Here is a 27473-nt window from a genome sequence, read left to right on the forward strand (position 1 = left end):
GAGATTAAGATTGCAGAGGCATGATGACTGTAGGCTCTACCACTCATGGGGGAGTGGAGGGGAATGCACAGTACACCAGAATCAGAATAGTGCAGGGTGTGAGATGGGACATGGGGCTGGAAGTGATCACATAGGTAGGATGGAATGAGGACATGGAGGGAATTGTAATTGAAGATGAAAATTTTAAATCAATGCACTGAAGGCAATGAGCGGTGGAACCATGGGCAAGCTGTAGGTGACCGTCGCTGAGGACATGCATGATAGTTGAACAAAACTTTATGCAGAATTGGATGTAGGAGGTGGGATTCTGGACGAATGCAATGGATTCTGCATCCATGCTCAGTTGGTATAGGTTGGAGCACAGGAGGCTGTTGAAGAGGTCACTGGAGGTGAGGAAGGCACATATGATAGTTTCAACAACGGTGATGATGATTATGGAGATGGAAATGGGTGGGCTTGGTGATGAGCCAGATGTAAGTTTGAAGCTCAGCTCAGGATGAAACAAAACACCAAGATTGGACACTGTCAGGTTCAGCCTGAGCAAGGAGCCAGGAAAGGTGGGTGGAATCAATGGCTAGGGTGCAAGGTTTCTAGCAGGAGCTGAACAGGATGGCTTCACTTTTGCTAATGGTGAGCTAAAGGAACTTCTAATTCAGCCATGACTTGTTGGACATCACAGGAACAGTTGTGTAGTTGAGGATGGTGTTGTTAGCGTAATGTGGAAGCTGACCTCATACTAATGGATAATGTTGCTGAAAGGCAGCACAGATAAGGAACAGGAATGGGCCAAAGATGGCACATTGGGGTATGCCGCAGGTGACCATGTGGGCATGGATGCAGAATCCATTGTAGGGGAGTGCAACCATGAAATACCCATACCACGGGAATGATTATGGAGGAGACAACGGAATGGAGAGGACAATTATGTCAAAGTCTGTGAAGGCTTTTTTAAATACTTTCCCTACATATCTCCTGATCTATGCCTTTTCCCTCTATGTTTCCTCCTCCTCTATATCTTTTTTGTATCTCTTTTTTGTATCTCCTCTCTTTTCTCCATTGTCTCCTTCTCTACGTATCCCTTCTTCCCAACATCTTCACGTTTCTTTCTATACCTCCTGTGGATCTGTTTCCTCTTCTACCTCTCTTCATCCCTCTATTCTTCCTGTTCCATTACTCTGCTTCTCCCCTATTGCCTAGTCATTTATGCTTCCTCCTTTTCTGTGTCCATCCTTTTCTATCTTTTCATTTACAACAGTTCTGTCTTAATTTTCCATCTCTCCCCCTATGTCTCCTCCCCTTGATTTCCTCAACTATCTCCTCCTCTATTTCACTTCCTTGTATCCTCCTCCATTTCTTGTGGTGTTTGTCCCTCCCCTGTCCATAGCCATGCCTCCTCCTCCACACAATGAAATGTCATGATGATGGTCTTTTCATACATGTACCTACATAATATTGTTTGAAAATTCAGTCTTCTTCAGAACCTGTATCCTCTCCTTCCCATATCCATTTTGTTTGCTTCTATCTTTCATCTCCTGTATCCCTTCCTCATCTCTTTTCTATCAGTCCTTCCTCTATCTTTCCTCCCTTCCTCTTTCTCCTTCTTTATTACCTCTGTAGTGTCTTCTATCGCCCCTCCCTTTTCTGATTCTTCTGCGCTCTAGCCCCTCCCCTCTGTCCCTTCCTGTATAAATAAATATCTCCTCTCAGGCCGCTGTGCAGTTCCCAGGATGGCTACGATCTCTCTGAGTTTTGCTGTGTTCCTTGTGTCTGCCAGCACTCTGCTTTCTGCTGTGAGTACGACTGTGCAAGTAACAGGTCCTGGTTTACTCATTTATTACAACAATCGTAATAACTGACAATTAACTAAACCAACCTTTTCAGCTCCTGGGAGGCGCGCTATCCCGCTTTACTCCTGTCCTCCCCCTCCCCTGTCTTGCTCCTCCCATCCCCTCATCCTCTCTCCCTTCTGTCCTCTCCTCTCCCCCTCTCCTTTCCCTCCCCCCTCTCTCTCTCTCCTTTCCCTCCCCCCTCTCTCTCTCTCCTTTCCCTCCCCCCTCTCTCTCTCTCCTTTCCCTCCCCCCTCTCTCTCTCTCTCCTCTCCCTCTCCACTTCTCCTCCCTCCCCTCTCTCCGGTACAATTACTGTTACACAGTTTGGTTGATTTCACCTGTCCGGGTTTCCAGCCTCACCCCTCGGACCCGCTCTCCTCCCTGGGCTCAGGCCGACCTAGTTAGCGCTATTCCGGGTCACAGAGGTGGCGACAGTCCCGGAGAGTCTGTTTTAAAAATAATTCATTAAAACAGGGAAAAACTCCAGTGCCTGAGAGTCCATCAAATGGAGACAGAATAATAGATGGGGGCTGCCGGAGGGGAGAAGGGGTGGTGGAGGGGAGGGCGTGTCCTTGCTCCTGGGGGTTGCTCTGACTCGGATTGATCTGACCCGGTCCCACAGGTGATGCTCTAAGTGACCTGACCCCATCGGTCCGGTCTGGTTGCCTGATTCACAGTGTTACAGACTATTGCCCTGGGCAGATTCATTTGCAGAGCAAGGGTCAGTACCACAACTGTGTAAACAGGTTTGCACATCTGGGGGTCGAAATCCCGCTGAAATATTAATAAGGATGGGGATGCGAATTCCTCTGGTTATTATGGGTTTGCGACTTCATAAACATAGACTAGAGGAGATATCCTCCCATTGTTGTACCAAACCAAATAATGGATAGACTGGGTTTCCCATTTTCTGCACAAGAGGTGACTCCCTCCTCCGTGCTCTTTTAAACACGATTTCTCTGGAAATAAAGAAAATAGGAAGTTCTAGTTGACCTTACTAACACAGAGTGACCCGGGGAAACATATCCCCTCAATTAGTAATGGACTTCAAGGGGTTAACCACATTTTTTTCACTGTAAAAGCTGTTTGTTACTGATATCGGCAGTGTGATTGCAATCCAGGAGTGAATCTTCAATCTAACAGCAGTCCATCACGATGAGCTCAAATGCCTAATTGCTCCGCAATCCAGGGCGGGGATCTTGCTGCACTCCTGTGGTCTTGAGTCTAATCCGGCTGCTTTTAAAAGAAAGAACTTTCATTTATATAGCGCCTTGCACCACCTCAGGACGCCCCAAAGCACTTTACAGCCAATGAAGTATTTTTAAATTGTAGTCACCGTTGTAATGTAGGAAACGCGGCAGCTGAATTTCGCACAGCAAGATTCCACAAACAGCAATGAGATAATGGCCAGATCATCTGTTTTAGTGATGTTGTTTGAGGGATAAATATTGGCCAGGACACCGGGGAGAACTCCCTGCTTTTCTTCAAAATAGTGCCGTGGGATGGTTTATATTTATAATGGTGTTTGAGATGAGGGAGAGCGTTGTACGGTGCTGGCAGGGTTCTATTTGCCTTTGGCTTTGCCACTCGGAATCTTGGAGCTCCAGGTAGGACTCGAGCTAGCAGAGAAAACTGACACATCACCCTGCGTTTGATAAAGTTCAGCACAAGAGATTATTAGCAAAAAATAAAAGCGCACGGAATTGAAGGTTGGAAATTGAGGCATAAAGGGAATGTACTCTGATTGGGGTGATCCCCAGGGATCTGTACTGGGGCTTCAGCTTTTCACCATATATATTAATGACTTGGATGAAGGAATAGAGAGTTGTATATCCAAGTTTGCAGATGACGCTAAGTTAGGAGGCACAATAAGATGTGTAGGTGGGAGCAGCATGTTACAAAGGGACATAGACGGTCTAAGTGAGTGGACAAAACTGTGGGAGCTGGAGTTCAATGTGGGGAAGTGTGAGGTCATCCACTTTGGATTCAAGAAAGACAAATCGGAGTATTTCCTTAATGGCGAGACTCTAGGATCTGTGGAGGAGCAAAGGGATTTGGGTGTCCATGTACACAAATCAATAAAAGCTAGTGCACAGGTACAAAAAGTAATCAGAAAGACTCATGAATGTTGGCCTTTATCTCAAAGGGGCTGGAATACAAAGGGGAGGAAGTTGTGCTTCATTTGTATAGAACCTTGGTCAGACCCCATTTGGAGTATTGTGTTCAGTTTGTGGCACCACACTTCAGGAAGGATATATTGGCCTTGGCGGGGGTGCAGCATAGATTCACCAGAATTATACCATTAAATTATGAGGTCAGGTTCAATAAACTTGGCTTGTATTCCCTTGAGTTTAGATGGTTGAGGGGTGATATAATCGAGGTTATTTAAAATGATTAAGGGATTCGATAGAGTAGATTCAGAGAAACCATTTCCTCTGGTAGGGGAATTCAGAACAAGAAGGCGTAATCTTAAAATTAGAGCTAGGCCATTTAGGAGTGAAATCAGGAAGCACATTTTACACAAAGGGTAGTGGAAATCTGGAACTCTTTCCCCCAAAAGGCTGTAGATAGAATCATAGAAAGGTTCCAGCACGGAAGGAGGCCATTTGGCCCATCGAGTATGTGCTGGCTCTATGCAAAAGCAATCCAGCTAGTTCCACTCCCTTGCCCTATCACCGTAGCCCTGCAAATTTTTTCCCTTCAAGAACTTATCCAGTTCCCTTTTGAAGGCCATGATTGAATCTGCCTCCACCACCCCCTTGGGCAGTGAATTCCAGATCCTAACAACTCGCTGCGTAAAGAAATTTTTCCTCATGTCACCTTTGGTTCTTTTGCCAATCACCTTAAATCTATGCTCTCTGGTTCTTGACGCTTCTGCCAATGGGAACAGATTCTCTCTGCTCTGCTTAGACCTTCATGATTTTAAATACCTCTATCAAATCTCCTTGCAACCTTCTCTGTTCCAAGGAGAACAACCCGAGTTTCTCCGGTCTACCCAAGTAGCTAAAGTCCCTCATCCCTGGAATCATTCTAGTAAATCTCTTCTGCACCCTCTCTAAGGCCTTCACATCTTTCCTAAAGTGTGGTGCCCAGAACTGGACATAATAGTTCAGTTGTGGTGAAACCAGTCAAGACTGAAATCGTCAGATTTTTATTAGGTAAGGGTATCAAGGGATATGGATCAAAGGCGGGTAAATGGATTTATGTACAGATCAGCCTTGATCTAAGTGAATGGCAGAAGGGGCTTGAGAGGCTGAATGGCCTCCTGTTCCTACATTCCAGCTGCACAAGTTCCAATCAGCTGATGTTCACCAACTTGAGGGGGGGATGGGGGTGAGTATCAGACTCATTTTCCTAAGCAGGTCAACCACTTTTCAAGGGGATTATGAGGGTTATCATTTGTAGGCACTGAAACTGTACCTTTTCTTAGATGCTTAGGTGACACAATGTGACTCTTTGGTCAGGCTGCTACTACCTATTGGGCTGGTTGGTGCAGGGAACTGATTTATCATTTGATGTCATGCTTTGAATTTGCTGCTCCAATTTTCATCAATACCAGTATGAAATGGATATTGTATCAAAAGTCTAGGTTTAGGTCTAACAATATTAGTTTAGGAATTCACTGTGATGCTGTGAAGAGGAACCCAAGCACGTTGTTAGGAACTGACAGCTGTGCTTTGCAGGAAGCTGAATACCAATACCAGCAAGTTCATGGAGTGCTCAAGAACAGCAATCAATGCATCTGCAAAGTACATTTTACAGAATGGGAATTTCCAGTGGAAAGATTTGTACACCTACAAGATCTGTCGCAGGGCTGCACCAACTCTCTGGAAAAGAGGATATCAGAGGTGAGCAAATATCAACCTAGACACTGGCAGCCATTGACTCACACAGAACAACATAGAGACATCATGTCTCTCAGACAAGGAACACAGACACTGACACCTGTCCACATGGATAGAGCAACACAAACATTGATACCTGTCCACATAGACAAAGCAACACAGACACCAACACCCATCCCCCCAGACAAGGAGACAGAGGCACCAATACCTATTCCCCATAGACAGGGAGTCACAGACACCAACACCCATTCACCCAGACAGGGCAACAGAGACATCAACACCCACTCACACAGACAGCCGACACAGACACCAACACACATACAATAATAGAATTGTTACAGCACAGAAGGAGGCCATTCGGTCCATCGAGCCTGTGCTGGCTCTTTGTAACAGCAATCCAGTTAGTCCCATTCCCCTGTTCTCTCCCCGTAGCCCTGCAAATTTTTTCCCTTCAAATATTTATCCAGTTCCCTTTTGAAAGCCATGACTGAATCTGCTTCCACCACCCTTTCAGGCAGCGCATTCCAGGTCATAACCACTCGCTGTGTAAAAAACTTTTTCCTCACGTCGCCTTTGGTTCTTTTGCCAATCACCTTAAATCTGTGTCCTCTGGTTCTCGATCCTTCTGCCAATGGGAATAGTTTCTCTTTATCTATTCGATCTAAACCCGTCATGATTTTGAACATTTCTTTTAAATCTCCTCTCAACCTTCTCTGCTAAGAAGAACAACCCCAGCTTCTCTAGTCTACCAACGTAACTGAAGTCCCTCATCCCTGGAACCATTCTAGTAAATCTTTTCTGCACCCTCTCTAAGGCCTTCACACCCTTCCTAAAGTGCGGTGCTCAGACTTGGACACAATACTCCAGTTGTGGCCGAACCAGTGTTTTATAAATGTTCATCATAACCTCCTTGCTTTTGTACTCTATGCCTCTATTATAAAGCCCAGGATCCCTTATTCTGTTTTAACCGCTTTCTCAACCTGTCCTGGCACCTTCAAAGATTTGTGCATGTATGCCCCCAGGTCTCTCTGTTTCTGCACCCCTTTTAGAGTTGTACCATTTGGTTTATATTGCCTCTCCTCGTTCTTCCTGCCAAAATGTATCACTTCGCACTTCTCTGCATTAAATTTCATCTGCCATGTGTCCGCCCATTCCACCAGCCTGTCTATGTCCTCTTGAAGAATATCACTATCCTCCTCACTGTTTATTACACTTCCAAGTTTTGTGTCATCTGCAAATTTTGAAATTATGCCCTGTACACCCAAGTCCAAGTCATTAATATATATCAAAAAAAGCAGTGGTCCCAGTACCGACCCCTGGGAACACCACAGTATAGCTTCCTCCAGTCCGAAAAACAACCGTTCACCACTACTCTCTGTTTCCTATCACTTAGCCAATTTCATATCTATGCTACCACTGCCCCTTTTATTCCATCGGCTTCAATTTTACTGACAAGCCTATTATGTGGCACTTTATCAAACACCTTTTGAAAGTCCATATACACAACATCAACCACATTGCCCTCATCAACCCTCTCTGTTACCTCATCAAAAAACTCAATCAAGTTAGTTAAACACAATTTGCCTTTAACTAATCTGTGCTGGCGTTCCTTTATTAATCCATACTTATCCAAGTGACTATTAATTTTGTCCCGGATTGTCGTTTCTAAAAGCTTCCCCAACACCGAGGTTAAACTGACTGGCCTGTAGTTGCTGGGTTTATCATTTGCAATTCTCCAGTCCTCTGGCACCACCCCCATATCTGGGGAGGATTGGAAGATTATGGCCAGCACCTCTGCAATTTCCACCCTTACTTCCCTCAGCAACCTAGAATGCATCCCATCCAGACCAGGTGACTTATCTACTTTAAGTACAGCTAGCCTTTCTAATACCTCCTCTTTATTAATTTACACCCCATCCAGTATCTCAATAACCTCTTCTGTTACTGTTACTTTGGGAGCATCTTCTTCCTTGGTAAAGACAGATGCAAAGTATTCATTTAGTACCTCAGCCATCCCCTCTGCCTCCGTGAGTAGATCTCCTTTTTGGTCCCTAATTGGACCCACCCCTCTTCTTACTACCCGTTTACTGTTTATATGTCTTTAGAAGACTTTTGGATTCCCTTTTATGTTAGCCGCCAGTCTATTCTCATACTCTCTCTCTGCCCCTCTTATTTCCTTTTTCACTTCTCCTCTGTACTTTCTATATTCAGCCTGGTTCTCACTTGTATTATCAACCTGACATCTGTCATACACCCCCTTTTTCTGCTTCATCTTACTCTCTATCTCTTTCATCATCCAGGGAGTTCTGGCTTTAGTTGCCCTACCTTTCCCCCTCATGGGAATGTACCTAGACTGTACCTGAACCATCTTCTCTTTAAAGGCTGCTCATTGTTCGATTACAGTTTTGCCTTCAAATCTTTGATTCCAATTTACCCGGGCCAGATCTGTTCTCATCCCATTGAAATTGGCCCTCCTCCAATTAAGTATTTTTGCTCTAGATTGCTCCTTGTCCTTTTCCATAACTATTCTAAACCTTATGATACTATGATCGCTGCTCCCTAAATGCTCTCCCACTGACATATGCTCCACTTGGCCCACTTCATTCCCCAGAACCAGATCCAGCAATGCCTCCTTCCTCGTTGGGCCAGAAACATACTGATCAAGAAAGTTCTCCTGAACACACTTCAGAAATTCCTCCCCCTCTTTGCCCTTTACACTATTACTATCCCAGTCTATATTAGGATAGTTGAAGTCCCCCATTATTACTACTCTGTCGTTCTTGCACCTCTCTGTAATTTCCCTGCAAACTTGCTCCTCTATATCCTTCCCACTAGTTGGTGGCCTATAGAATACACCCAGTAGTGTAATGGCACCTCTATTGTTTCTTAACTCTAACCAAATAGACTCTGTCCTTGATCCCTCAAGGACATCCTCTCTCTCCAGCACTGCAATATTCTCCTTAATCAATACTGCCACCACCCTCCTTTCTTCCCTTCCCTATCTTTCCTGAACACCTTGTATCCAGGAATATTTAGTACCCAATCGTGCCCTTTTTTGAGCCAGCTCTCTGTTATCACCACAACATCATATTCCCATGCGGCTATTTGCACCTGCAGCTCACCGACCTTGTTTACTACGCTTCGTGTGTTTACACAGATGAACTCTAAACCTATCTTAGACTTTCTCGTATTCTCTCTTAGTCTAATCCCACCTAATACTGTACTATTTCTTACACTAGTGTTATCTGTCTCTCCCAATCCTTTGTGCACCTTGTTTCTCCTTTCCAATGCTACATCCTGGTGCCCACCCCCCTGCCAAATTAATTTAACCCCCCGCTTCCCTCCAACAACACTAGTGAACCTCCCTGCGAGGACATTAGTCCCAGCTCTATTGAGGTGCAACCTGTCCGTCTGGAACAGGTCTGACCTGCCCCAGAACTGGTCCCAATGCCCCAAGAATCTGAAGCCCTCCCCCCTGCACCATGTCTCTAGCCGTGCATTAACCTGCCTTATCTTCCTATTTCTGTACTCACTAGTGTGTGGCACCGGGAGTAATCCAGAGATTACTGCCTTTGAGGTCCTGCTTTTTAATTTCCTCCCCAGCTCCTGAAATTCGGACCGCAGGACCTCATCCCTTTCCATTCCCATGTCGTTGGTACCCACATGGACCACGACTTCTGGCTGTTCCCCTCCCCCCCGCAGAAAGTTCTGCACCCTCTGCGTGATGTCCTTTACCCTGGCACCTGGGAGGCAACACACTATGTGGGGCTCACATTGGCAGTCACCAAAACACCTGGCTGTCCCCCTAACTGTCGAATCCCCTATAACTACTGCATTTCTACACTTCACTGTGTCCCCCTGTGCAGTCCTTTTCCCCATGGTCCCATGCTCAGGATTGCACTCCTTCGAGGTGTCGTCACCCTCACTGGTATTCAATGCTGAAAACCGGTTTGAGAGTGCCACACACCCTAAGATTCCTCCACTGCCTGTCTCTTCCTGCCTTTCGGATGGCCACCCACTTGCTATCCTGAACTCTGTGTCTGCGGGGTGACCACCTCCTGGAATGTACAATCCAGGAAATTTTCAACCTCCCTCATGCTCTGCAGTGACTCCAGCTGTCCTCGCAGGGAGGTTCGCTAGTGCTGTGGGGGGAGATTTAAACTAATTTGACAGGGGGATGGGCACCAGGATGTAGCATTGGAAAGGAGAAACAAAGGATCGGGAGCGAAAGATAGCACTGGAGCAAGAAATAGCACAGTATTAGGTGGGACCAGACTAAGAGAGAGTACAAGAAAGTCGAAGACTGGTTTGCAGTGCACGTGTGTAAATGCACGGTAAACAAGTTTGGTGAGCTGCAGGCGCAAATAGCCACATGGGAATACGATGTCATGGTGATAACAGAGACCTAGCTCAAAAAAAGGCAGGATTGGGTACTAATTATTCCTGGATACAAGGTGTTCAGGAAAGATAGGGAAGGAAAGAAAGGAGTGGCAGTATTGACTAAGATTGATTAAGTAGAATATTGCGGTGCTGGAGAGAGAGGATGTCCTGGAAGGAACAAGAACAGAATCTATTTGGTTACAGTTAAGAAACAATAGAGGTTCCATTACACTACTGGGTGTATTCTATAGGCCACCAACTAGTGGGAAGGATATAGAGGAGCAAATTTGCAGGGAAATTACAGAGAGGTGCAAAAGCTGTAGAGTAGTGATAACGGGGGACTTCAACTATCCTAATATAGACTGGGATAGTAATAATATAAGGGGCAAAGAGGGGGAGGAATTTTTGAAATGTGTTCAGGAGAACTTTCTTGACCAGTACGTTTCTGGCCCAACGAAGAAGGAGGCTTGCTGGACTTGGTTCTAGGGAATGAGGTGGGCCAAGTGTCAGTGGGAGAGCATTTAGGGAGCAGCGATCATCGTCTCATAAGGTTTAGAATAGCTATGGAAAAGGACATGGACCACTCTAAAGTAAAAATACTCAATTGGAGGAGGGTCAATTTCAATGGGATGAGAACAGATCTGACCCGGGTAAATTAGAATCAAAGATTGGCAGGCAAAACTGTAATTGAACAAAGGGCAGCCTTTAAAAAGGAGATGGTTCGGGTACAGTCTAGGTACATTCTCATAAGGGAGAAAGGTAGGGCAACCAAAGCCTGGGCTCCCTGGATGACAAAAGAGATAGAGAGTAAGATGAAGCAGAAAAAAGGGGCCTATAACATATGTCAGGTTGATAACACAAGTGAGAACCAGGCAGAATATAGAAAGTTCAGAGGGGAAGTGAAAAAGGAAATAAGAGGGGCAAAGAGAGTATGAGAATAGACTGGCGGCTAACATAAGAGGGAATCCAAAAGTCTTCTACAGGCATATAAATAGTAAATGGGTAGTAAGAGGAGGGGCTGGGCCAATTAGGGACCATAAAGGAGATCTACGCATGGAGGCAGAGGGAATGGCCGAGGTACTAAATGAGTACTTTGCATCGGTCATTACCAAGGAAGAAGATGCTGCCAGAGCCTCGGTAAAGGAAGATATAGTTGAGATACTGGATGGGCTAACAATTGATAAAGAAGAGGTACTTGAAAGGCTAGCTGTACTTAAAGTAGGTAAGTCACCCGGTCTGGATGGGATGTATCCTAGGTTGCTGAGGGAAGTAAGGGTGGAAATTGCGGAGGTACTGGCCATAATCTTCCAAACATCCTTAGATATGGGGGTGGTGCCAGAGGACTGGAGAATTGCAAATGTTACACCCTTGTTCAAAAAAGGGTGTAAGGATAAACCCAGCAACTATAGGCCAGTCAGCTTAACCTCGGTGGTGGGGAAACTTTTAGAAATGATAATCCAGGATAGAATTAGTGGTCGCTTGGATGAGTGTAGATTGATTAGGGAAAGCCAGGCAAATTGTGTGTAACTAACCTGTTAGAGTTTTTTGATGAGGTAACAGAGAAGGTAGATGAGGGCAATGCAGTTGATGTGGTGTATATGGACTTTCAAAAGGCATTTGATAAAGTACTGCATGTTAGGCTTGTCATCAAGATTGCAGCCCATGGAATAAAGGGGGCAGTAGCAACAGAATTGGCTAAGGGACAGGAAAGAGAGAGTAGTGGTGAACGGTTGTTTTTCAGACTGGAGGGAGGTGTACAGTGGTGTTCCCCAGGGGTTGGTGCTGGGACCACTGCTTTTCTTGATATATATTAATGACTTGGACTTTGGTGTACAGGGCACAATTTCAAAATTTGCAAATGTTAAGAAACTTGGCAGTGTAGTGAACAGTGAGGAGGATAGTGATAAACTTCAAGAAGATATAGACTGGCTGGTGGCATGGGCGGACACATGGCAGATGAAATTTAACGCAGAAAAATGCGAAGTGATACATTTCGATAATAAGAACGAGGAGAGGCAATATAAACTAGAGGGCACAGCTCTAAAAGGGGTACAGGAACAGAGAGATCTAGGGGTATATGTGCACAAATCTTTGAAGGTGGCAGGGCAGGTTGAGAAAGTGGTTAAAAAAGCATACGGGATCCTGGGCTTTATAAATAGAGGCATAGAGTACAAACGTATGGAAGTCATGATGAACCTTTATAAAACACTGGTTCAGCCACATAGAGTATTGTGTCCAGTTCTGGGCACTGCACTTTAGGAAAGATGTGAAGGCCTTAGAGAGGGTGCAGAAGAGATTTACTAGAACGATTCCAGCGATGAGAGACTTTATTTATGTGGATAGACTGGAGAAGCTGGGGTTGTTCTCCTTGGAACACAGATGGTTGCGAGGAGATTTGATAGAGGTATTCAAAATCATGAAGGGTCTAGACAGAGTAGATCGAGATAAACTGTTCCCATTGGCAGAAGGGTCAAGAACCAGAGAGCACTTAGATTTAAGGTGATTGGCAAAAGAACCAAAGTTGACATGAGGAAAAACTTTTTTACACAGCGAGTGGTTAGGATCTGGAATACATTGCCCAAGGGGGTGGTGGAGGCAGATTCAATCATGGCCTTCAAAAGGGAACTGGATAAGTACTTGAAAGTAAAAGATTTGCAGGGCTACGGGGAAAGGGCAGGGGAGTGGGACCAGCTGGATTGCTTTTGCATAGAGCCGGCGCGGACTCAATGGGCCGAATGGCCACCTTCCGTGCTGTACCCTTTCTATGATTCTATGATTGAAGCTCAGAAACCCTCAGCTTGAGCTCGAGCAGTTGGAGGCATTTCCTGCACATGTGGCCCTCCAGGACATGTGAAGCTCCTGAAGTTCCCACATGGGACAGGAATTGCAGGCAATGGGTCTCAGCTGCCCGTCCGTTATATTTAGAAACCTTTTTTTCTAAGCTCCCTTTAGATACTCGATTATTAATTTACTTACTGTTTACTTATCCCGATTAACCTACCCTTTTATTCCGGGTCTCTCAGAGCTCTTCCTCTCTGTTCACTGTCCTTCCCCCTCTACACCTAATTCCCCCTCGCACCAAATTCTCAAGTTCCCACTCTGTTCGCAATCTACTCACATTCACCCAAACAGGGCACAACAGATCGTTATGTAAAGAAAAGAAAGAAGGAACTTGCTTTCACAACTTCAGGACATCCCAAAGCGCATCACAACCAATGAAGTACTTTTGAAGTGTTGTAATGTAGGGAAATGTGGCAGCCATTTTATGCATAGCAATGTGATAAATAACCAGATAATCTGTTTTTGTGATGTTGGCTGAGGAATAAGTATTGTCCAGGACACAACATCGGGAGCACAACCCTGCTTTTCTTCAAATAGGTTATGGGATCTTTTACGTCCATCTGAGAGAGCAGCAGGGGCCTCTGTTTAATGTCAGCACCTCTAACAGTGCAGCACTCCCTCACCACTGTACTGGATATTTGTTACTTTTCATGCAGTACTTCAGGTATACTTAATTATAAGCTAGTTGCTCTATTTATTGTTTGGTTGTTGTTTTTGTGGGGTAATTTTCATACTTTCTTTCTATTGATAGCAGATTGCGCCCCCCTCTTTAGCTACTTCTAAACTGAATGAGGCTGTGACCAAGTGGGCAAATCCACCAGCTGGTGTGATACTGAGCCAAACAGACCATAATGATCCAGCTTTGATTCCTGCTCTGCGTCAGGTTAGCTGATCTGAGTCCTGGCAGCAGTTGGGATGCTACAATTGGCCTTGATGACATTAGGTTAGCCGGAGGACAAACATAAGTCAGATTGCTATACATTGACCTCTCTTCTGTAGGGAGCACGTGTACGTAGGCATGAGGTGAGGACAGGATTAGGCTCAATTGTGATGTTCACCACAGTCAAACAGACTAACACTCACAGTCTGGGCTGATACATGGGAGTGGGGTGGGGGGGGAGGAGAGGGGTACCAGAAGGTCACCGATGCCTGGCGAATTGTATGAGTCATCATCTTCAGGAGAGGATGGGGGAAAACTAGGTGGAAGAAAAGCCAGTTGTTGGAAGAGGAAGCAAGAGCATGTCACTCTCACAGTTACAAGTCTTGTCCCATTTACACCACTCTCCCCCATAGAGAGGTTTCTCCCTCTTTCCCATTCCTGGTCCTTGTAGTTTGAGATCCACACTTTGAGTCTTGCCTATACCCACAGATGCTGTAGTGTTTCCATCCGCCTGCACCTGCCTTCCCCGTATCACTTGCACTCTTCGTAGTTTCTTTGGCTCGGTCCTTTTCTAAAATGATGTTGTAAATTTCAAGGTGACTTTCGCTGAGTTCAAGATCCCCATGTTCATGGCAGAGGTGCAGAACCTGTCCTCTCATCTGCAACAGTTTGAGGCAATGTACAAACAGAAACTGTACCATCCACTCAACTTCTGGACCCTCCGTTGGGAGCTGAAGCAGCTGAACTCACAGTTTGCAAAGGCACAGAGAATTCCTTCATCAAACACCAACTTACTTCACAAGATCTCTACCGAGGTGAGATAAACTAGATTTATTTACATATTGGCAGTACAATTGCCACGTAAGTACTGTTGATCACTGAACTTGGAATACTACATACAGTTTTGGTGTCCACACTTAAGAAAAGACATACTTGCTCTTGAGGCAGTACAAAGAAGGTTCACTCGGTTAATCCCGGGGATGAGGGGACGGACATATGAGGAGAGGTTGAGTAGATTGGAACTCTACTCATTGGAGTTCAGAAGAATGAGAGGCGATCTTATTGAAACATATAAGATTGTGAAGGGGCTTGATCGGGTGGATGCGGTAAGGATGTTCCCAAGGATGGGTGAAACTAGAACTAGGGGGCATAATCTTAGAATAAGGGGCTGCTCTTTCAAAACTGAGATGAGGAGAAACTTCTTCACTCAGAGGGTAGTAGGTCTGTGGAATTTGCTGCCCCAGGAAGCTGTGGAAGCTACATCATTGAATAAATTTAAAACAGAAATAGACAGTTTTCTAGAAGTAAAGGGAATTAGGGGTTATGGGGAGCGGGCAGGAAATTGGACATGAAGCTGAGTTCGGATCGGTCAAGGCCCTGTGGGTGGCGGAGCGGGCCCAGGGGCTGAGTGGCCGGGTCCTGCTCCTACTTCTTGTGTTCTTTAGATTTGTGGTTGGGATCAGATGAGCCATGATCTTATTGAATGGCGGAGCAGGCTCGAGGGGCCGATTGGCCTACTCCTGCTCCTATTTCTTATGTTCTTATGAGATGGTTGACACTATGGCCTCGATTTTAACCCCCTCCCCCATCCCACCACCCTCGCCCTGTGAGAATGGTGTGTGAGAGCAGTTAAGATTAGGCCAAGTCCACTTACAGGCTACATTCCCGCCCAGTGCCAATTCATCTTTGCCGACTTTCAAGTCACTGGGTGGAGTCAGGGGTGGCCCGCCCGGTGTAAAACACGACAGTCGAACCATGGCAGGAGGCGCCGACTGGCCAGAAGAGGCCAAGTTTTGCAGAATTATTTTTGTGAGAACTCCCTGTGGGCCAGGAGGAGCAGAAGTGCTCCCTCCCCTCAAGCCCCGCAAGAAGTCCTTGGGACTCCCCAGTCTCGGCCTTGCCTCTCCCACTCTGCGCTGGCATCAGATGCCAAAGCCCTTGCCCAGTGCTGGCGCCATGCCTAGGACCGTTCCTTTGGGTCCCCAGCGTGCTAAGGCTCCTGCCCCGGTTTCCTGCTGGCCCCGACATCAGTCCTGCCAGTTTCGGGCAGGAGGCAGTTCTGGAATATTTAAATGGGGCCGAGGAGTTAAAACATCCTGGGCCTCACGCTGAGATCTCCATTGCCGTTTCCCACCCGTCCGTCCCGAACGTGCCCCCCTGTAATGATTGAGGCCTATGACTTTTTATGGGAAAGCAGGCATATAATAGGCCTTCTCGGTATTCATTAGGCTAACCCCTCCCCTCTCTATAACGCCGTGGCTGAGTGGCTTACAGAAACACTCCATGTTCCTTTCTGCTGCTCCCGGTCCAAACACCTGGTGTGGTCAAAGCCTGTGAGCTAACTGATAGGTGAGACGAGGAAGTCATTTCTAGCAAGTATCCATTTAGTTTACATGATGTAATATTGTTCAAATAATATTTTTTTAAAAACCTTGAACCCGATGCCAGGCAGACCAGAGTTAGAGTTTTAGTCACTTCTGGCCTGGCTCAACCACTAGCATCGCAACAACCCCATAACACGGTTAAAATGAAATAATTCATCATGTGAGGTCAACAGGTTGTCACCTCTCCTTTGATCCCGCAGGAATGAATTACAGACTTCCTGATTTCGTGTCATGAATTATTTTTCACTGGCAAATTGCTCCCGTGTTGGGTGTTCCATTCGCATCTTGCATTACTGCAGTAAAACAAACAAAAAGTCAAAAGGGGAAGATGTAAAAAATAAGTTTTTAAAAAAATGTTGTGATATTAAAAGATATCAGTTATCCCAATGGGGCTAACTGGATGCCAGGCTGGGATGTCATGGTCCCCATCTCTGCAATCCATCTATCATAGCTGTGAGTTTCTTGTTTGTCCAGTGTCACCTGGTGAGGGGTCTCAATGAGCCTCTTTCTTAGAGGGGGAGAACTGACATTTCCCAGCCAGCTTCTCAAAAATGAGCTGCTGCCTGCTTCTCAGGAATCAGTTTTGGATTGCAGGCCATTGTATGAATTTTTAAAAATTTGTTCATGGGATGTGGGCATCGCTGGTGAGGCCAGTATTTATTGCCCATCCCTAATCGCCCTTGAGAAAGTGGTGGTGAGCCGCCTTTTTGAACCGCTGCAGTCCGTGTGGTGAAGGTTCTCTCACAGTGCTGTTAGGAAGGGAGTTCCAGGATTTTGACCCAGCGACGATGAAGGAACGGCGATATATTTCCAAGTCTAAAGATTTTTCTTCTCCTCCTCTTGTGCTTCTGGTCCACTCTCTTTATCATCCTCCTGTGTTCTCATCCTCTTCTGACTTCTCAGATCTGTCCTCCTTTTTGTACTTGTCTGTCTTCTCTCCTCTTTGTTTCCATCTCATAAACAAGCTGCCCATTATCCCTAATAATAAACAAGCTGCCCCTTACCCCTAATAATAAACAAGCTGCCCATTACTCCCAATAATAAACAAGCTGCCCCTTACCCCTAATATTAAACAAGCTGCCCCTTACCCCTAATATTAAACAAGCTGCCCCTCACCCCTAATATTAAACAAGCTGCCCATTACCCCTAATAATAAACAGGCTGCCCATTACCGCTAATAATAAACAAGCTGCCCCTTACCCCTAATATTAAACAAGCTGCCCCTTACCCCTAATATTAAACAAGCTGCCCCTTACCCCTAATATTAAACAAGCTGCCCATTACCCCTAATAATAAACAGGTTGCCCCTTACCCCTAATAATAAACAAGCTGCCCATTACCCCTAATAATAAACAGGCTGCCCATTACCGCTAATAATAAACAGGCTGCCCATTACCGCTAATAATAAACAAGCTGCCCCTCACCCCTAATATTAAACAAGCTGCCCATTACCCCTAATATTAAACAAGCTGCCCATTACCCCTAATAATAAACAGGTTGCCCCTTACCCCTAATAATAAACAGGCTGCCCATTACCCCTAATAATAAACAGGCTGCCCCTTACCCCTAATATTAAACAAGCTGCCCATTACCCCTAATAATAAACAGGCTGCCCCTCACCCCTAATATTAAACAAGCTGCCCCTCACCCCTAATATTAAACAAGCTGCCCCTTACCCCTAATATTAAACAAGCTGCCCCTTACCCCTAATATTAAACAAGCTGCCCATTACCCCTAATAATAAACAGGTTGCCCCTTACCCCTAATAATAAACAAGCTGCCCATTACCCCTAATAATAAACAGGCTGCCCATTACCGCTAATAATAAACAAGCTGCCCCTCACCCCTAATAATAAACAAGCTGCCCATTACCCCTAATAATAAACAGGCTGCCCATTACCGCTAATATTAAACAAGCTGCCCCTCACCCCTAATATTAAACAAGCTGCCCCTTACCCCTAATATTAAACAAGCTGCCCCTTACCCCTAATATTAAACAAGCTGCCCATTACCCCTAATAATAAACAGGTTGCCCCTTACCCCTAATAATAAACAAGCTGCCCATTACCCCTAATAATAAACAGGCTGCCCATTACCGCTAATAATAAACAAGCTGCCCCTCACCCCTAATAATAAACAAGCTGCCCATTACCCCTAATAATAAACAGGCTGCCCATTACCGCTAATAATAAACAAGCTGCCCCTTACCCCTAATATTAAACAAGCTGCCCCTTACCCCTAATATTAAACAAGCTGCCCCTTACCCCTAATATTAAACAAGCTGCCCATTACCCCTAATAATAAACAGGTTGCCCCTTACCCCTAATAATAAACAAGCTGCCCATTACCCCTAATAATAAACAAGCTGCCCCTTACCCCTAATAATAAACAGGCTGCCCATTACCCCTAATAATAAACAGGCTGCCCATTACCCCTAATAATAAACAGGCTGCCCATTACCCCTAATAATAAACAGGCTGCCCATTACCCCTAATAATAAACAGGCTGCCCATTACCCCTAATATTAAACAAGCTGCCCATTACCCCTAATAATAAACAAGCTGCCCATTACCCCTAATATTAAACAAGCTGCCCCTTACCCCTAATAATAAACAGGCTGCCCATTACCCCTAATATTAAACAAGCTGCCCATTACCCCTAATATTAAACAAGCTGCCCATTACCCCTAATATTAAACAAGCTGCCCATTACCCCTAATAATAAACAAGCTGCCCATTACCCCTAATATTAAACAAGCTGCCCATTACCCCTAATAATAAACAGGTTGCCCCTTACCCCTAATAATAAACAAGCTGCCCATTACCCCTAATAATAAACAGGCTGCCCATTACCGCTAATAATAAACAAGCTGCCCCTCACCCCTAATAATAAACAAGCTGCCCATTACCCCTAATAATAAACAAGCTGCCCCTTACCCCTAATAATAAACAAGCTGCCCCTTACCCCTAATAATAAACAAGCTGCCCATTACCCCTAATAATAAACAAGCTGCCCATTACCCCTAATAATAAACAAGCTGCCCATTACCCCTAATAATAAACAGGCTGCCCATTACCCCTAATAATAAACAGGCTGCCCAATACCCCCAATAATAAACAGGCTGCCCATTACCCCTAATAATAAACAGGCTGCCCATTACCCCTAATAATAAACAGGCTGCCCATTACCCCTAATAATAAACAGGCTGCCCATTACCCCTAATATTAAACAAGCTGCCCATTACCCCTAATAATAAACAGGCTGCCCATTACCGCTAATAATAAACAAGCTGCCCCTTACCCCTAATAATAAACAGGCTGCCCATTACCCCTAATATTAAACAAGCTGCCCCTTACCCCTAATAATAAACAGGCTGCCCATTACCCCTAATAATAAACAGGTTGCCCATTACCCCAATAATAAACAGGTTGCCTATTACCCCTAATATTAAACAAGCTGCCCCTTACCCCTAATAATAAACAGGCTGCCCATTACCGCTAATAATAAACAGGCTGCCCATTACCCCTAATATTAAACAAGCTGCCCATTACCCCTAATAATAAACAGGCTGCCCATTACCCCTAATATTAAACAAGCTGCCCCTTACCCCTAATATTAAACAGGCTGCCCATTACCGCTAATAATAAACAGGTTGCCCATTACCCCAATAATAAACAGGTTGCCCATTACCCCTAATAATAAACAAGCTGCCCATTACCCCTAATAATAAACAAGCTGCCCATTACCCCTAATATTAAACAAGCTGCCCCTTACCTCTAATAATAAACAGGCTGCCCATTACCCCTAATATTAAACAAGCTGCCCCTTACCCCTAATAATAAACAGGCTGCCCATTACCCCTAATAATAAACAGGCTGCCCATTACCCCTAATATTAAACAAGCTGCCCCTTACCCCTAATAATAAACAGGCTGCCCATTACCCCTAATAATAAACAAGCTGCCCATTACCCCTAATAATAAACAAGCTGCCCATTACCCCTAATAATAAACAAGCTGCCCATTACCCCTAATAATAAACAAGCTGCCCATTACCCCTAATAATATACAAGCTGCCCATTACCCCTAATAATAAACAAGCTGCCCATTACCCCTAATAATAAACAAGCTGCCCATTACCCCTAATAATAAACAGGTTGCCTATTACCCCTAATAATAAACAGGTTGCCTATTACCCCCAATAATAAACAGGTTGCCTATTACCCCCAATAATAAACAGGTTGCCTATTACCCCCAATAATAAACAGGTTGCCTATTACCCCCAATAATAAACAGGTTGCCTATTACCCCTAATATTAAACAAGCTGCCCTTTACCCCTAATATTAAACAAGCTGCCCATTACCCCAATAATAAACAGGCTGTCTAATGAATTCCGTTTGTGACAGCTGCTCGATGCCCGCCTCACTGTGATGAACTTGCAGCAGTTTGACAAACACAACCTACTGTCGATTAAAGACCACCTGAGGAAACTGAAGAACCGTCTGGAGAGCTTCTCTGTCTACGGCATGTCAAACATTGGTGAGGTTACGTAAATCAGTTTCAAGTACTAGTTACCAAGGCCACACCTTCACCCTGTTACCCTAACAACAGCGACCTTTAATACCAGCCATCTTCATTTCAATTTAACCAGATTGAACAACATTTTATTCTTTTACACAAAGGTTTGCAGGAATGATAGAGCACTCGCACTTTATAAAATTCCTCAGTAATTGCTAAATGCAATGCGGGGAGTGTTACTGACCAATACAGACCAGGCCCAACCACTTGTCTTTATTGAGTTTGCTGAACCCAGCCCGGGTTGCAGTGAAGAAGCTACAGTTGTGTTGAAATATTCAGGGTTGGGAGAGAAGAATTGGCCAGGATTCCTACTCCTGATTATCCTGATGCAGAGTGTATGAGTGTGTAGATGTTGGATGGTGTTAAGATTGGGCTCGCCCCTCCCTATCTCTGTAACCATCCCCAGCCCTACAACCCTCCGAAAACTCTGCATTCCTCCAATTATGGCCTCTTGTGCAACCCCGACTTCCTTCGCCCCATCATATGCTGCCGTGCCTTCAACTGTCTAGGCCCTAGGCACTGGAATTCTCTCCCTAAACCTCTCCGGCTCTCTCTCCCCCTTTAAGGTGCTCATTAAAACCCAACTCTTTGACCAAGCTTTTGGTCACCTGTCCTAATTTGGCTCAGTGTCAATTTCTGTCTGATTATGCTCCTGTGAAGCACCATGGGACGTTTTACTAAGATAAAGGCGCTATATAAATGCAAGTTGTTGTTGTTGTTGTTGGTGGTGGCGTGTGGCTCCCCATAGAACCTGTCATCACCTGAAGTCTATGTTCACACATGAACAACGGCCACTTGGGAATGATACTGGAGGACTGCTGACATCAGTACCCCAGTGCGAGTCATCAGCTTCGGGAAAGCTGCTTTTATATTCTTTTACTCCGAATTTCAAGTGGCCAGAATCAATGAACCGACTCCTAGGGCTTATGCTGTTAAGTCGTAGCCTGGTGACAGTTTTACCTGGTTGCTAGGCTTCCAGAATCCAAAGTAAAAGAACAGCATAAAAGCAGCTGAAACGAGGGAAAATTGGAGGAGGGAAAAAAGTCACTTACGGGTTTTAAAAAAATTAAATTACAATGAATGCTCTTGGTGACTGGGATCCAATGATGGGACTGAAGACAGGTTGTGAGGGAACAATGTGCAAACCCCAAAGTGCGAGGCACACCTACAGGGCACATGAGGTTTCAGTTCGACTGATACGGCTACACACTCAAGATCAGGAGACTCCTCACTTAATGTTTTATGCAAAATATTCTTTCACACTGCACATTAGGAGGACATTTTTTGATTCCTCAATTGTTACCCTCTCCCAATATACTTAGAAACCCATTTAGACAATGTATATTGTTCATGTAGCTATTTCAGCAAGAGAGAATAAAATGCAGCAACTCACTAGTCAGATAAATCACTGCAGATGCCATGTCAATGATGAATACAAGGAGACATGAAAGTGTAATGGTTTTGCCATTGGTTCAGTCAGTAAAGGCAATGTGCAACTGAGCCTCACTGACCAGGAGAACCAAGATTCAGTTCCCAGTCTATTCCAAGTTAACTGGTCAACAACAACTTGCATTTATATAGCGCTTTAATGAAGGAAAACGTTCCCAAGGCGCTTCATAGGAACGTAATCGGATAAAAATGAACACCAAGCCAAAGAAGGAGACATTAGCACAGGTGACCAGAAGCTTGGTCAAAGAGGTAGGTTTTAAGGGGTGGATTTTAAAGGTGGAGAGAGAGGTGGAGAGGCAGAGCGGTTTAGGGAGGAAATTCCAGAGCTCACTGAAATGGCAGTACGGTCATACAACTGGCCTCAGCGGCCTGGACTAGGGAGGCACATCAGTCGAGCTTCTCACTCCTGATTGCTATCCAGTCATCTACACTTGAAAGTATATGTGTGTGTACAACAAGCGAGGAGAGAGCTGGGTTCAGCTGTGGTGCTCCCACAGTTTAACGGCCTGCCAAAGCTCACTGTCTAGGATCACGTGTCAAGAATGGCCACTTGGATGAGGTATCAGAAGACTGTTGGTTCCTGTGAAGTTGTACACCAGCAGGAACCAATGCCTTCAGGAGAGGAGGAGGGGAGAAAGTTGGAAAAATGTAATTTCTGAAGAGCTGTAAATAGAGACCGAGAGATGTAATCCCTGGATCATTATAATGGAGAGTCATTCAAGAACACAAATGTATTGCAAGGTTTTTCACAGGATAATGAGGGAGGCACTCAAACATTAATGCATTTTTCAGCTCTTATTCAACAAAAACTAACTCTGATCATTAGGATAGGAGTGGCTTGAAACTGCTGGGATTGATGGGTTGAGATTGATGGGAATGATGGGGTGTGGGTTGAGATTGATGGGAATGATGGGGTGTGGGTTGAGGCTGATGGGAATGATGGGGTGTAGGTTGAGTCTGATGGGAATGATGGGGTGTGGGTTGAGTCTGATGGGAATGATGAGAGTGTGGGTTGAGTCTGATGGGAATGATGAGAGTGTGGGTTGAGTCTGATGGGAATGATGAGAGTGTGGGTTGATCTGATGGGAATGATGATAGTGTGGGTTGAGTCTGATGGGAATGATGAGAGTGTGGGTTGAGTCTGATGGGAATGATGAGAGTGTGGGTTGAGTCTGATGGGAATGATGAGAGTGTGGGTTGAGTCTGATGGGAATGATGATAGTGTGGGTTGAGTCTGATGGGAATGATGAGAGTGTGGGTTGAGTCTGATGGGAATAACAGGAAGGGGTTTATTGACTCTAATTGAAGAAACATCCGTCAAAAGAGTTTGAAAAGAATTAAACTGTCATTAATTGTGTTCCTTGTAGGAAATTGTACTGGAGGAATTTTACGCAATATCAGTGAGCCAGTAGTGGCACAAGTCAATTCGTATGGTACCTCATACCCTTACGGAGCCTGGGGCATGGACTCAATGCCTGGAAACCCGGAATTCTACTGGATTATGGCGCTGCAGTCTTCCAATATTTATGGAAATTCGATCCGAACCTACACATCTTACAAAAACTTCCTCACGGCAAAGTCCAACATTGACCATAAGGTGACATCATCATTCACCGCCACCAATTCGATACAGGGCCCGGGGGTTGTGGTTCACAATGGCTCTCTGTATTATAACTGTTATAATTCTGGGAAAATGTGCAGGTTCGAGATAAAGACAAAACAAATCACAAATGCACTCCTTCCCAATGCTGGTTTTGGAGATAAGTTCCCTTACTGTTATTATAGCTGCTATGGTTACACAGATATAGATTTCTCAGTGGACGAAAATGGGATGTGGGTTATTTATGCCACTGAAGAGAATTATGGCAATATTGTACTGAGTAAAATACACAGCAATAGTTTGGCCGTGCTGCAGACCTGGAGAACCAAGCTCTTTAAGAAAGCTGTAACCAATGCCTTTGTGGTCTGTGGAGTGCTTTATGCCACACGCTATGTCAGTACTAATGAAGAGGAGATATTTTATATGTACGACACAATCACTAACCAAGAGGCCAACAATCTCAAAATCCGATTTGTTAAATACTCTCCAAATGTGGAGAACCTCCATTACAACCCAGTAGATAGGAGGCTCTACCTTTTCAATGACGGCTACATGATAGCCTATGAGCTCTTCTTTTACTAAAGGATGCAGGGTAATCATTTCTCTCCCACTATATTTACCAAAATAAGGATTTTGTGCAATTAAAATAAGTTTACCATAACTACACCTAACAATTTTATAATGTTCTAGGCACACCGAGAGTACAAGGAATGGTTTATTATCAAACATTAAAAGTCGAAGAGGAAGAGTCTTGGAAAAACAAGTATTGATGTTAAGACTTTATAGTCTGCATAATGTGCACAATCGAGGTGAAAATGAGAGAAAGAGAGAATTGAAGGGCCTCAAATTCACAAAGCCACCTCTAGATCTGATGTATTATAGAATCATAGAATGATACAGCACAGATCCATTGTGATTGTGTCGGCTCTTTGAAAGAGCTATCCAATTAGACCCACCCCCCTGCTCTTTCCCCATAGCCCTGCAAATTTTTCCACTTCAAGTATTTATCCAATTCCCTTTTCAAAGTTATTATTGAATCTGCTTCCACCGCCCTTTCAGGCAGTGCATTCCAGATCATAAAATCTCACTGCGTAAAAGTTTTTTTCCTCATGTCGCCTCTTGTTCTTTTGCCAATTACCTTAAATCTGTGTCCTCTGGTTACTGACCTTTCTGCCACTGGCAACAGTTTCTCCTTATTTACTCTATCAAAGCCCTTCATGATTTTTAACGCCTCTATCAAATCTCCTCTTAAACTTCTCTGCTCTAAGGAGAACAATCCTAGTTTCTCCAGTCTCTCCATGTAACTGAAGTCCCTCATCCCTGGTACCGTTCTAGTAAATCTCCTCTGCTCCTCTCTAAGGCCTTGACATCCTTCGTAAAGTGTGGTGCCCAGCATTGGCCACAATACTCCAGCTGAGGCATAACCAGTGTTTTGTAAACATTTAGCATAACTTCCTTGTTTTTGTACTCTATGCCTCTGTTTATAAAGCCCAGGATCCCATATGCCTTTTTAACAGCCTTCTCAACTTGTCCTGCCACCTTCGAAGACTTGTGTACATACACCCCTAAGTGTCTCTGTTCCTTCACCTCCTTTAAAATTGTACCATTTAATTTATATTGCCTCTCCTCATTCTTCCTACCAAAATGAATCACTTCTCACTTCTCTGTGTTAAATTTCATCTGCCATGTTTCTGCCCATTTCACCAATTTGTCTATGTCCTCCTGAAGTCTGTTACCATCCTCCTCACTGTTTACTACATTTTCGAGTTTCCTGTCATCTGCAGACTTTGAAATTATGCCCTGTACACCCAAGACCAGGTCATTAATATATATCAAAAAGAGCAGTGGTCCTAATACTGACCTCTAGGGGACACCACTGCATACTTCCCTCCAGTCTACAAAACAACCGTTCACCACTACTCTCTGCTTTCTGTACCGTAGCCAATTTTGTAACTATGCAGGCACTATCCCTTTAATCCCATGGGCTTTAATTTTGTTAACAAGTCTATTATGTGGTACTTTAGCAAACGCATTTTGAAAGTTCATATACACATCAATCGCACTACCTTCATCAACCCTCTCCGTTACTTCATCAAAAAACTCAATCAAGTTAGTCAAACACGATTTTCCTTTAACAAATCCATGCTGGCTTTCATTTATTAACCCATATTTTTCTAGGTGCCATTAATTTTGTCCCGGATTAATGTCCTCAATATCACAACGGTGGACTCTGAAAGAAAGAACTTGCATTGATAGAACGCCTTTCATTGCTGAGATCGATAGATTTCTGGACTCTAAGGGAATCAAGGGATATGGGGATCGGGCGGGAAAGTGGATTTGAGGTCGAAGATCAGCCATGATCTTATTGAATGGTGGAGCAGGCTCGAGGGGACGTATGGCCTACTCTTGCTGCTATTTCTTATGTTCTTATGTTTATGACCTCAGGATGTCCCAAAGTGCTTTACGGCCAATGAAGTACTTTTGAAGTGTAGTCACTGTTGTAATGCAAGAAATAGGGCAGTCAATTTGTGCACAGCAAGGTCCCACAAACAGCAGTGAGATAATGACCAGATAATCTGGTTGGTTGAGGGATAAATATTTGCCAGGACACTGTAGAGAACTCCACTGCTCTTCTTTGTGATATTTTACATCCACCTGCACCTCAGTGCAGCACTCCCTCAGTACTGCGCTGGAGTGTCAGCCTAGATTTTGTGCTCAAGTCGCTAGAGTGGGACTTGAACCCACGACCTTCTGACTCAAAGGCAAGAGTGCTATATAGGAACATTGGAATAGGAGTAGGCCATTCAGCCCCTCGAGCCTGTTCCGCCATTCAATTAGATCACGGCTGATCTGTATCTTAACTCCATCTACCCGCCTTGGTTCCGTAACCCTTAATACCTTTGCATAACAAAAATCTATTAATCTCAGTTTTGAAATTTTCAATTGACCCCCAGCCTCAACAGTTTTTGGGGGAGAGTTTTCCAGAATTCCACTACCCTTTGTGTGAAGAAGTCCTTTTAGAATGGCCTAGTTCTAATTTTGAAGTTATCCCCCCTTGTTCTCTACTCTCCCACCGGAGGAAATAGTTTCAATCTACCCTATCAAATCCTTTAATCATCTTAAACATCTCAATTAGATCACCCCTCAATCTTCTATATTCAAGGGAATACAAGTCTAGTCTATGCAACCTGTCCTCATAATTGAACCCTTTTGGACCGGGTATCATTCTGGTGAATCTGCACTGCACCCTCTACAAGGCCAATATATCCTTCTTGAGGTCCGGGCGTAATTTTATTATATTCTGAAATCTAATCTGTCTTTCCTTCAGACTCAAGTTTATCCACCATTTCACTCACTCTGCTGGTACCAGGTGTTAGGAGAATGTGATAGTTTAAGGCTTGATGTACGGTTTTGTTCACGAGATACGATTTGATGCAGTGTTCAGCGATGTGAAGTAGCACACAAGTCAGCAATTTGTGAGGTAGTGCATGAGAGCGAAACATTGACCTGTTGCCTCGGTTAACTGTATCTGAAATGAGGCCTGGTGAAGCAGGCCTGATTATGTATGTTAATGAGATGGTGTCCAGCATGATCTATCGGAATGATCTGCATGTCACATGGCCTGGCCTGTACCTCTTTGAATAACCTGCTCTTTTGTGCCTGAATAAACTGCCTTTGTTATATCTGA

General features: G+C 44.5%; 1 protein-coding gene across 1 annotated transcript; it reads left to right on the forward strand.

Moving 5' to 3' along the window:
- The first annotated feature begins 1711 nt into the window (after positions 1–1711).
- On the forward strand, positions 1712–27473 carry LOC137333268 (olfactomedin-4-like). The gene is made up of 5 exons (XM_067997427.1): positions 1712–1790; positions 5513–5677; positions 14372–14590; positions 20565–20697; positions 23553–27473. Exons 1-5 carry the CDS (start codon positions 1728–1730, stop codon positions 24365–24367), a joined length of 1395 nt encoding a protein of 464 aa, XP_067853528.1. The 5' UTR covers positions 1712–1727; the 3' UTR covers positions 24368–27473.

Source organism: Heptranchias perlo, chromosome 16 (assembly GCF_035084215.1).
Source record: "Heptranchias perlo isolate sHepPer1 chromosome 16, sHepPer1.hap1, whole genome shotgun sequence".
Lineage (NCBI taxonomy): Eukaryota > Metazoa > Chordata > Chondrichthyes > Hexanchiformes > Hexanchidae > Heptranchias > Heptranchias perlo.

What these genes read in the sequence shown, in the direction of transcription:
- LOC137333268 (XM_067997427.1), top strand. Translation starts at nt 1,728, where the DNA reads ATGGCTACGATCTCTCTGAGTTTTGCTGTGTTCCTTGTGTCTGCCAGC. An exon ending in TGGAAAAGAGGATATCAGAG is followed by an intron (nt 5,678 to 14,371) that starts GTGAGCAAATAT and finishes GTAAATTTCAAG; the next exon opens with GTGACTTTCGCTGAGTTCAA. An exon ending in CTACGGCATGTCAAACATTG is followed by an intron (nt 20,698 to 23,552) that starts GTGAGGTTACGT and finishes TGTTCCTTGTAG; the next exon opens with GAAATTGTACTGGAGGAATT.